Below are 11,100 nucleotides of genomic sequence, written 5' to 3' on the forward strand. Positions count from 1 at the left end.
TTCCCACACCATTTTGGCAACAATGCTGTTGCACTTATGTTGGTAGTTACAGCTACAGTAATTGCTGGAGAAATATACTGTTCATATGCACAACTGTAACTGAGTGACAACATTAATGTAACATTGTGTAACATGAACAATGGCCACTGCAGTTGTAAACACTTAGGAGGACAACAATACATCAAATTTCCCTTCACTTTCACATGTCAGTTGTTTTAAGGATATCCTCATCAGATGACCTGACCTCATGCCTGCTGGTGTGGTCTTGCATAAGTGACAACTCAGTAATGTCACTTATATGGCAATATCTAACTATGACACGCTCTTAATCCACAGTCCCCCAAAACATCAATGTTGAAGTCACTCAGTGCACTTTTTTCAATGAAAATAAACAAAAATAATTTACAGCAAGAAAACTCTGGGCTTGAACCCTGGCCTGGGCCCTTTGTATGGAGATTACCTCAGGGTACTTTGACTTTTTCCCAACAGTCCAAGGACATGCACTGTAGAATAATGGTCAGTCTTAATTGGCTTTAGGAGTGAGCGTGTGCACGAGTGCTTGTAAATCTCTGTGTGCAGTAGGCTGGCAACCTGTCCAGGTTGTTCATCTGTGATTGGTTCAATGGATAAGCAGGGTAAATAATGGATATGGATGGATGATTTAAAGGTGTGGTAGGATGAACAAACAAAAAAAGGAACCCACCAATTTTGTCCTCTTTTTATACTCTGGCTGGTCACAAAGGGCAAAGCTGAGCAAGCTGCTGCCCTCCAGTTGTGGATCTTTTCAACATTCCACAATGCAGAGTTACATTTTAGGAGATCGGCATCCATAAGCATGAGTGGCATCGTGGTGGGTGATCAAGACTTGCCACCATAAGATACTGGTCATACCAGATGATGTAAAGATGTCAACAACACTACAACTACAGGGACTATATTGAATTTACTAAGGGTGTTTTATAGCTTATGACTTTAACTTTAAGGCCCAAGGAATAGATTGTATTACTTTTTAAAGTTCCAAATACACATATGATGAATCTGAGGAGGAATTAAAAGTGCTATGTTTCGGCGACAGGGAAGGGTGATACAAGAGAGTGGATGATAATAATAAACAATTTACAGTATATGTGTATTCACTCGCTGATATGAAAGTGTTTCCTGCATGTGAGTTTAGAATAGAGGACTAGAGGGTGATATGTTCAGACAAGTGGTCCAGCATGAAGGCTCAAGAGCACCATCCATAGTTTCCAATTGACCCTGCTGTAGCCTGAGAGACTCAGTCAGGCAGAAAGAAGAAAGATGAAGAAACCACATCAAGTCATGGGGGAGTTGATGGGAAAGTGATACACAGTGAGTGACCTGGAGAATAATACATCTCTGCTTGGCCTGTAGGCTGCTGGCAGCCTGAGAGAGAGGAGCTAGCAGAGACTCAGACTGACTCATAAAGCTGAGTCTCAGAAGAGGAGCTGTTAGCGTGGTGATCTAAGCTGGCGTCCATATGTGGGTGGACAAGCTTTACTTTCACATACATTCCAGTTTTTTTAAATGACAAGAAGAGATTACATTCCATTCCTAAATGTTGATGTTTCCATGTGCTAATTGAAGCAGTCTCATGGAGCAACACTCTTGAAGTCAAATTTTGATACTTAGATTTGTTAACCTAACCTATAAGAATACATCTTTATTTTATTATTTCATCCTTTTGAGTCTCTTGAAGTCTCTTGAGTATGATACAAATTTGATTCAGATTTGTTCAAGCTCTAATCTGTGAATGTGAACTATTAAGAGCCAATACTGAGAGGGTATTCAATGAAGGTTGGAGATTTACAGGGGCACTTTCGCCAAGTGAATCTCTATGTGTTGTTACAGGGCCCTGCATACGCTGCATGTTACTTCATGTATGTTAATTGGCTGTGTACAGATGGTGACAATGTAAAAATCTTACCTGATACAGATAAAATTCTTCAGTTGAGCAGAGACCCCAAGAAGTTTGCAGTGGTTTGTGGTGTAGCTGCTGTTAGTCAGGACAATTTTCTTTTTATACAGTTTTCCAACTTCAAAGTCCTAGAACAGAACATTCAAAAAATTTTAAATTCCTTCTGTTGCTTTAAAATTCATTAACAATAGTTGAATGATCAAAACTCTAGTGATAATTAAACATCTATAGCTTTAATATTGGGCACATACTCTTTCCATTTCATAACAATTCCTGTGAGCAAATCTTTTCAAAAGGGATGTTTTTGCAAATCCATTAGCGTCATACCTTGAAAAGGACAACCTCTGGTTTACTGATGAACGGAGACCCTCTACACTCTTTTCCATTAACATTTTTAGCTGGCAGGATAGGCTTCCTGATGCCTGCAAGTTCTTTCTGCTTTACTTGTGTCTGCACCAATGAAGCCGAATCATCCAGGAGCATCTGCAATCACAAAGAGTAACAACAGTAACTCTAATGGTAAAATTATAACTCTTGAACAGAAATTCCAAACTCACACTGTGCTGGATACAAAAAAGTGCAGGAGTTATTGAAAATGCGAATTGAAAGTAGTTTGTTTGTTTGTTTTTTTTTTGTATTTTGAAAAAAGAAAAAAGCCATGCAATATTATGCAACAAACTGAAGAACCACAAGAGTGTGTCATTTGTGTAAAGGGATTTAAAAATGTTACATCTGCATATGCTGCTCATTTTACTTGTTATAGGTTTGTTGTTTTATCTCTGCTCATTTTTTTTTTCATTTTTAGCACTTAAAGTGAATGAATCACCTCATTAACTTTGATGGCATTGCTCATCTTTTGCACTAGCCACTAGCCTGTTGAGAAGTAGCCTTTTATGAGAGCATCAGTCTGATTTGTATCTTTGGAGGAAAGATCACTTCCACTCGACTTGTCACTTGGGCCGAGCTCTGAGCTGTTACACTGCACTCGCTCTCAGGCCTCAAAGGCACCAGCACAATGAAAAGTGATGCCTGTCGTCCCACATTTCAAGTGTGAAAGGGGCTGGAAGAGACAGGAAGTCAACTCACTTCCATGGCAGTGAACTACACACAAACCATGAGGGAGCCCTGATATGTTTTGTTAAATGATCAAATGTTTAAAAGACAAAAATATATATATATAAAAAAAATGTTTTCCTTTTCCTAAAAAAAAAAACAACAAAAAGAGACAAACAAGATGACAAGAAAAAGTGAAAGTATTTATGGAAGTAAACAGGCTGATACAATAAAAGTAAATAAATAAAGAGGCAGCAGCAATATAAGTCCAGTTCTGTTCTATATTAAACCTGGAGCGTCTTTATATGGCACATTTCAGTCTGTAATTGATTGTACAAATCGACCAACTGATGTTCCAACCAACAGTTGGATTCATGTGGAGGTCTAACAGTGTTCTCTATAGAGTATATAGAGCAAAAATATTAGATTAGTATCATAGAAGCTGCAATATATCAAAATTTGCAGATTCCCCCATTGTCTTATTTAGATGAAACTGGGGAAAAAAGGGGGGACAAGCCCATACATTTGGATTTCTCTTTTCAACTTGATGCCCTCCACACTGGTTGCTGACGTTTTGGAAAGGCCTGTGCTACCTTTGTGACACACAATGTCATAGTGTCCCTTTCCATGTAGCAGCAACAAGGGCCCACCAACTAGTGAAAGATTCTCATGCAGAACAATAACACCATCCGTCACCTGCTTACGATATGCATTCTCTGACAGTTGTGTTTACTGGAACACGCTAACAAGTTGGAAAAGGAGCTAGTAGGAGGTTTTATCCTTGTCCCTAGCCAACTAACCTTAAACCCGAACTTTCACTCTGCTGATTAAATAAGTTAACAGTTGACAGCTCGTGGAATATAGCCATGTGAAATTCAAGAAATGTTGGATTTCAGTTGTTACTCATAAGTAGTGGTTTTTCGATGGACAAACTCATCTGCTGAAAAAGATGGACTAAGCACATCTCTACCAAAAACATATGCTGCTATGAATGGGGCATAATTTATGTCTGTTTAATTTTTTAAAGGCATTTGCTTTCACTTGGCAGTGGCCATTGAAAGCAAATGCAGCCAGCAGTTATTGTGGGGCACCTTGTAGTTCTGGTTCCACAGTCCACAGAATTCAGGCTCAGCCAAGCTGTCAGCAGGACTGAGGTGGTCTGCTTCCTGTTCCATGGATCCCTCCAAGTCCTCACCATCTGATGAAACGGATGATGAGCTACTCATGTCACAGAACTCTCGTAACTGCTGAAAAAGGCACAAACACATCGGGGTCTAACTGTTCAGAATGTTTGATCTCTTAATACCATTGCTTTATAAATGGCATCTCAGACGTTAAGAACCACCCACAGTTGTGGCTCTCTCCTCTTTGGCTGATGGAGGGCTGGGTTCCAGGTAGTACATGAGATTCTCTCTTGCCCTCACCAGAGATGGGAAGCTGTCAGTGCTTGAGAGTTTAGGGAGCTTTGCCTGGTGCATCTTTCTGCTCTTCACCAGCTGTTCCTCCTGAAGGATTTTTGCCACAATTGCCACCTTCTTTGACTTCCGCCTCTCTTCAAATTCCCTGAGAAGGGCAAAGCAACAGCACTCCATTATGCTGAAATGGGGTCATATATTCCTCTGCTCACAGCAAGAGAAAACACCCACACACTGCTGCATGGAGTGGGAGTGGAGGACATGCATGTGGGAGAGGAAAGGAAAGGAAAGAAATGAAGAGAAAGGTAGAGGAGTGGAAAGAAGAGAGGAAAGGACGCACTCTTGTTTTCGTTTTATCTCCTCTAGTTGTTTCTGTTGGTACATATGCTTGATACTGTTGATGCCTTGGGCCTGCAGGGATTCTCTTTGTTGTCTTTTTTGCTGTTCTTTCTTCTGGGCACTTGCTTTGGCTCTGCTTTGTTGGGCCCTTAAACTCTCCTAAAGAAACAACACCAGATTAATGATATCAGCATTATTTTACAGAGTTAGTATTTGTGCCACTATGTTTTACTTGTGTGGCTGTTATGTTAGATTTCAGTGACATGACAGCTTGTAGCCTCTTTTCCAGTGTCTCCTTGTTCTGTTGCTCTTTCTCCGCCTCTTGCTGATGCAACCTGAATGAAATGGGGAAAATCACAAACGATGTCAATGGTCTAATATAGCACGAGAGAAAAACACACTGTTAATGCTTGTTAAATAAGACTGAGATTAATTAAGACGAGGTGAGCTCATGGCTCTGATGGTTTAATAGCAATATGTATATAAGGTTGTGTCATGTGTATGCAGATAATCGCTGCACGAAATGCACAATCTGTCCAGTTTCACCTGGACCATTACTGTGTGAATTTGAATTCTGAAGCATCTTTTCAGCACTGCTTATTACATATTTTCCCAGTATAAGTGAATGATCAATAGCCTGTGTCAACTCCCCAATGGCTCTGCTGAGATTCTTCATATTTTTGTTCCACTCTGAGCCATATTTATTAGCTTAAAACCTCATTACCTTTTAATAGTCTCTTTCAAGTACTTGGCAGCTATCTTGCGGCTTGCCCAGTGCTCTTCTGTTCTCTTCTGGCATTCCCGCTCCTGTTTTTTCAGTGCAGCTGTCTGTTTACTAACAGAAAACAAAACATAGACAAAATGCATATCACTCTTTACATTACTGTTCACAGTTCACATAGCGGGTTCTCCATACAGACTATACAGACTTAAACCCTTCTATTCGATTTCACAGGACAATAAACCTAACTATTTGAACACACATTCAAACTAAATGTCATGTTTTATCTCACTTTTGTACACAAATTGGTGATTATGAATCCTTTATAACTATTTCACTTATTTATGCGATAATCAGATTTTCATAACTTGTTCCTGTACTCGCATCAATGTTTGGTTTTCTATGTACAAAAGAGCAGCACTTGAAGAACACTTTTCATACTCTCTGAGTTGCTTCATCTTGAGCAGTTGGTTCTGGCTGGCTTGCTTCTCCTGCTGAAGCCTTGTTGCTGCCTTCTGGGCCTTAAGGACCTGGAAGACCTCCTCCTCCTCCTGCACCTTCTGCCGGAGCAGGGAGTACCTGCCAAGCTCTACTTCCACTTCACTCACTTCCAGTCTAAGTGGCCAAGACATAGAATGAAATGAATGTAGACAGAACAAAAAGCTAAAGCTGCAAACTGATGGTAGGACTAAGCTAGGACTGGTATACATATAGTATATCACATAGTATAAATTGACCAACACCCATACATAATTGATTTTTGGAAAAGCCAAACATGCAAAAGCCAACATTTTTGCTGCAGACCACATCCTTACACTGACTGACTTGGTATTTTCCTTAATCACAAATAACAGCATTTTGAGGATTTATCATTCTATTAATGCTAACTCAACTCTGACATCAAACAAAATGCATTGTTGGAGCATTGCAAGCATTGCATTGCAATGTGGCAAAAGACTGTTTTGCCAGGCTAGCCTGCAATTTTATAAATTCCTGAATTTCCTGTCTGCTATGTCTCTTTTATTTTAGAGGGTTATGGGTCTCACTCAGTACCAACGCCTGTTAAGACAAGGCCTTAGTAATCAAACCCTTTTCCTCACTCTAGTTGCTTCAGCTCGGTCTTAATGTGGCCTTCCAGCTCCTCTTCACTCTGCAGTACTTGACACAGATTCTTATGCTGGGCTCGTAAACGAAACACCGCCACACTGAAGAATACAATCAACAAATAGATAAATGAAGATCTCATACAGGAATATAAAGTAGAGACCTGTAAGTGTTTTTCAGTTTTAAACTCACCTGTTTTCTGCCAATTTCTGTTCCTCTATCTCTTTCTCTAAGTTAGCTCTCCGCTCCAACAAACTTTCAATATTCTGATGACAGAGTGTCAGCGCCTCTCTAGAAAAATCAGAAATCAGAAAGAATATTTTAAGCCTGTTAAGAGCAACATGGTCTGACACTACAGCTAATGGATTTTCTTGTGGCCACTTCAACAAAAGGATGGTGATTCTGTCTAATTATGAAAAGAGGACACACACACACACACACACACACACACACACACACACACACACACACACACACACACACATACACATCAGCAGCTTTGTTGTACCCAGTGTTCTTTTTGCAGTCTAATGGGTGCAACATAACAATCAGTGACTGATGGGGAAACTGTTAGGAAGAGTAAATCATTGCACATTGTACATTAAAAACTGCAAATTGGTTAAAAGCCAGGTGTGCTTAGTTTTCATTAAACCCATGTATGATCAGAGCAGTACAGCTCCACACTGACCTTTGTTGCCTTGTGCTAAAAGGAAAATGACAGCCATATTTGCTGGTGGCTGCATCACAGTTCATCAAGTGCTTAATGGCATGCATTGCAGACAAATAAAAAGAGGGAAGAAAAGTGGGGAGAATGGGAAATGTTCACTTTTCAGCTAAAATGATTTCTTGCAAATTGCTGAATCAGTTGGTACATAAATGAGTGGCTCTGTATGAGGGGGGCAAGAAAAAACCTGGGAGAGTGGAATAACATTGAAAGAAAGGTACTTCAAAAAACTGAAAATATTAGGAGAGGTTTATGATTTTTCTTGGCAATGCAATAGCTTGCAACAAAAAGACACTTGCATGTGTATAGACTTCAGTCAAATCTATCTGACTTAAGCAGCTACTGTGACTCTAGAAGTCTGTTGTTTGCCATGTCCAGACCTGGATTTCAGCACGTCATGCTCCTTCTGTTGGTGAAAGCAGTCCAGCTGGTCCAGGCTTCGTCTCAGCTTGAACATCCGTGCTGTCTCGGCATAACTCCCCTTCTTACCATAATCGGCTACAGACACAAGGTCACCATCACCATCATCCTCTCTTGGGACAGATGCACAGCAATATTCATAAAAATCTTTATGCTTAATATGAAGTCTGAATTTTGTACATGCCAAAAAGTGTCCCACAATTATACCTGGAGGGGTTTGTAGCGGGGCTTTACAGAGTAAAAAACATAATCAGTACGTGAGAAAAAGTACATCATTGTCATGAGCTCAACTATTTTAGTGAGAATTGCAATGAGCCAGAGTGATATGATGTTCCACAGAAAATACTGAGAGGAAAATCACAAGATCGGTACATACACATTTATATTTCACCCTCTCAAAGACATGGCTCACAGCAAAATACCTACTCAGACAGTTCCTCTAACCACTCCAAATCAGGAAGAAGCGCTGGCTCCTGGTCTGAACCTGAAATATCTGAAATATACACCTTTATGTTAAATAAAGACACCCTGCTGTTGAGGCCCGTGTGTGTGTGTGATTTCAGAGAATCAGGTACCTCAGTGACCACAAGTATCAGTTGTATTTTTCAAGGCAATCCAGCAACAGGTGCTGTCACTCACCCTCTGTGTCCTCATCAGCGCTGAGGACACCAGGCAGTCCACAACTGGCTGATGCCACACCGGACGGACTGTCCCTGTCTTCTTCGTCCATTTCACCTTCCTACGAATAAGGCAGCCACTTGTGATGAGACAGTGCTGAATGGAATTAACAAAAACTGGGCTGGGTGGTGACAACAAACCTCTGTATCGACGTTGCTGACTGAAGCTGCTTTAAAGCAACGTCGTCGTCAAGGTTAGCTACTCAACAGGAGTTAGCGAAACTTTGGAAAAGCCAGGAAGAAAGAAATACGAAACTAACGCTGCGTTTACTCTGTCATCTTCCAAATGGGAGACTTTTTAACTCGACAAAACTGTTACCTCGCTTGGCTGGGCTTCTTTTCCTCTTGGCAGAAAATCGTCCCCAGTCAATTCAGTCTGCCATGTTTGTTAGCGTTTCCAAGGAGACGGGGAGCAGGGGGCGTGGCATTGACCCGAGCGAACAGGAAGCAGCGACCTTACTGTGATATGATCATAATCTGGAAGGACCTGCTCCATAAGGTCTGCAGAAATCACACAGAAAGAAGGGAGAAACCAGTAGAAATCACGTTGCTGATGTGTGTATGGTGCTGCTGTACTAATAATTGTCTTTACAAGTTGTTTTTTTATTTTTTAATTTTTTTATGTGGAATTACAAGACAATTAATTTTTCTTCCTTTACACAATAACAATGTCTGTGCTGTGGTTTCCTTTTCAACAATGCTCATCTAATTCCCCTTCACCGTCACTGATTTGTTTCTTTGGACTGATTTCAGTCCAGCCATACACAGCAGAAAATATCTCAGCTGGTTCATAAAGAGTGACAGCCTAAATGTGTGTGTTATGCGGAATCTTTTGTTGAGCATGCAAGAGTGTGCATCCATATCTGATGTACACTGGAAAGAGACAGTTTCTAGTTTATCTGCATTGCACTGGCATAGTGGGGACTTGTACTGGAAAGCTTCTCTTTTTATTTGACATACTAAAGCTTTCTCATCCAATTCATCATGATGTTGAAGAGGAATTCAGAAGAGGAGATAGAAGAGTGTGTGTTCTACTGTATAACACATCAAAATCTTGTGTTGCAGAAGCATTTCCTATCACCATGGGAGACTGAATAAATAAACTGTGAGTACGCATGTGTGTGTGTGAGTGCATGTGATGTAGAGGAGCAGGCAGGTTTTTGTTGGAGAGATAAAGGCAAAGCAAAGTAACTGCAAGGGAAACACAGACTCCTGCTGACACAAAGAAAATATCAACAGGAGGCAAACAGAGTGAGCAGAGAGAGAGAACACATGAGAGATAAATAAAGAGAATAAAAAATGTGTTTGAGTGACATAGTCCTGTACAGTTCTCTGCAAAATGTGGCTTACTGTACTTCATATCAAAAGTAAACTTCCAGTATAAATCCATGTGGAGGATCCAGTGGGAGGGGAGGGGGGGGGGGGGCAGTGGACTGGGACTCTGGGTTTATCTCTTCTACCCAGGGTGAGGCATCAGGAACCGAGGCATGTGCACTGCTGCAACTGTGCGCTCAAGCTACTCTCCTCGTGGCTCATAAAAGAGGTTACTTTTAATGAGGAGAGAGTAAAAGTCCCGCTCTAACTCATATATAATGTATTGGTTCAATTGCTCTGTGTGGAGATTATAATGCTTCCTGAGATTATGTCTCAGAGATCTACATAATACTTACATAATATAAATCCCTTTTTATAGAGCAAATTCCTCCTCATGAGATTTTAGTATTCTAACTTGTTTTGTTTTTGCCTGATAATTACTTTTTTTTTTTAAATAGCTTTCTCAGTGGTTTAACATTATAAAAATTTACATTATTTATGGGGTAGAAAATTGGTATCTAGTTTCTTGCACGTGATAAACTGAACTTTTTGTTATTTTTCTATATTCTAGATGATAATGATTTTGTTTCGAACACATTTGCGGGAGAAAGAAGGTAAAATAGTGTGCTCTAAATTGCCTTATGGGAACTGTGGCATATAGTATTTGTGAAGCTTGAGCCATTAATAAATAATATTGACAATTTTTTGTCCTCTTGCAGATTTTGGAAAAATTTAATTTTTAATGAAATACCACTATTCATTTATTGTGTGCATCATCATCTAAATTTACTGTCTGCTAATGCTTATTATCCTGAAAATCTTTTTACTACTCCTACAACACATGGATTTATCGTCTGTCTGTTGCGCTAATTTCATATGGTTTATGTCCAATTGACTGCTATGGTTACTGTGTCTAGTGCTCACTGGTGACTGTATTCAGTTAGCACTTCACTTAAAGCAATTATATTCATCTGGTGTGCTATAGATTTCTGCACTTTTGTACCTTTATTTGGTGGTAGAAAACAGAGCTATAAAATGTCATGGCTCTGACTGGACACAAAGACACCAGGACAGCTCCATGATGCGCTTGCATTTGGTGCTTGATGTGAAAAGGTGTTCGATGACCTTTTGTGCCACACTAATGGGACCATGGTGCTAGAAACAGCCTGACATGATGTGCAGTTGAACTGAATTAAATGATATAAGAGTCTTGGGAGTAGGAGTGGAGCTAACAGTGCAACCTCACATTTCCCACATCAGTCTGCTGATCAAAAGCCCAGGGCAGTCAGAGATTCCACAAATGGTTCAATTTTAGCTCACTACAAATGATATCCATTCGTGAATAAATACGAGAGTATGTACTTTAATGGCACTAATCTGTGCCATTAAAGTACTAC

General features: G+C 40.1%; 1 protein-coding gene across 2 annotated transcripts in view; it reads right to left on the reverse strand.

Moving 5' to 3' along the window:
* cfap74 (cilia and flagella associated protein 74) overlaps nucleotides 1-8,777 on the reverse strand; it is a 41,535-nt gene extending 32,758 nt beyond the window's left edge. Inside the window, exons 1-15 of one of the 2 annotated variants that reach the window (XM_029506840.1) lie at nucleotides 8,709-8,777; nucleotides 8,531-8,611; nucleotides 8,352-8,451; nucleotides 8,139-8,205; nucleotides 7,673-7,825; nucleotides 6,761-6,859; nucleotides 6,565-6,669; nucleotides 5,906-6,079; nucleotides 5,468-5,578; nucleotides 4,976-5,078; nucleotides 4,745-4,902; nucleotides 4,339-4,552; nucleotides 4,081-4,233; nucleotides 2,264-2,419; nucleotides 1,946-2,064 (exon numbers count right to left, since the gene is read on the reverse strand). In XM_029506840.1, coding sequence (XP_029362700.1) covers nucleotides 1,946-2,064; nucleotides 2,264-2,419; nucleotides 4,081-4,233; nucleotides 4,339-4,552; nucleotides 4,745-4,902; nucleotides 4,976-5,078; nucleotides 5,468-5,578; nucleotides 5,906-6,079; nucleotides 6,565-6,669; nucleotides 6,761-6,859; nucleotides 7,673-7,825; nucleotides 8,139-8,205; nucleotides 8,352-8,442 — 1,703 coding nt within the window. In that variant the 5' untranslated portion in view covers nucleotides 8,443-8,451; nucleotides 8,531-8,611; nucleotides 8,709-8,777. Of the gene's footprint in view, nucleotides 1-1,945; nucleotides 2,065-2,263; nucleotides 2,420-4,080; nucleotides 4,237-4,338; nucleotides 4,553-4,744; nucleotides 4,903-4,975; nucleotides 5,079-5,467; nucleotides 5,579-5,905; nucleotides 6,080-6,564; nucleotides 6,670-6,760; nucleotides 6,860-7,672; nucleotides 7,826-8,138; nucleotides 8,206-8,351; nucleotides 8,452-8,530; nucleotides 8,612-8,708 lie in introns of both variants that reach the window. The other variant, XM_029506839.1, reaches the window with a different exon arrangement.
* Nucleotides 8,778-11,100: the final 2,323 nt, after the last annotated feature.

Source organism: Echeneis naucrates, chromosome 7 (assembly GCF_900963305.1).
Source record: "Echeneis naucrates chromosome 7, fEcheNa1.1, whole genome shotgun sequence".
Classification (NCBI taxonomy): Eukaryota; Metazoa; Chordata; class Actinopteri; order Carangiformes; family Echeneidae; genus Echeneis; species Echeneis naucrates.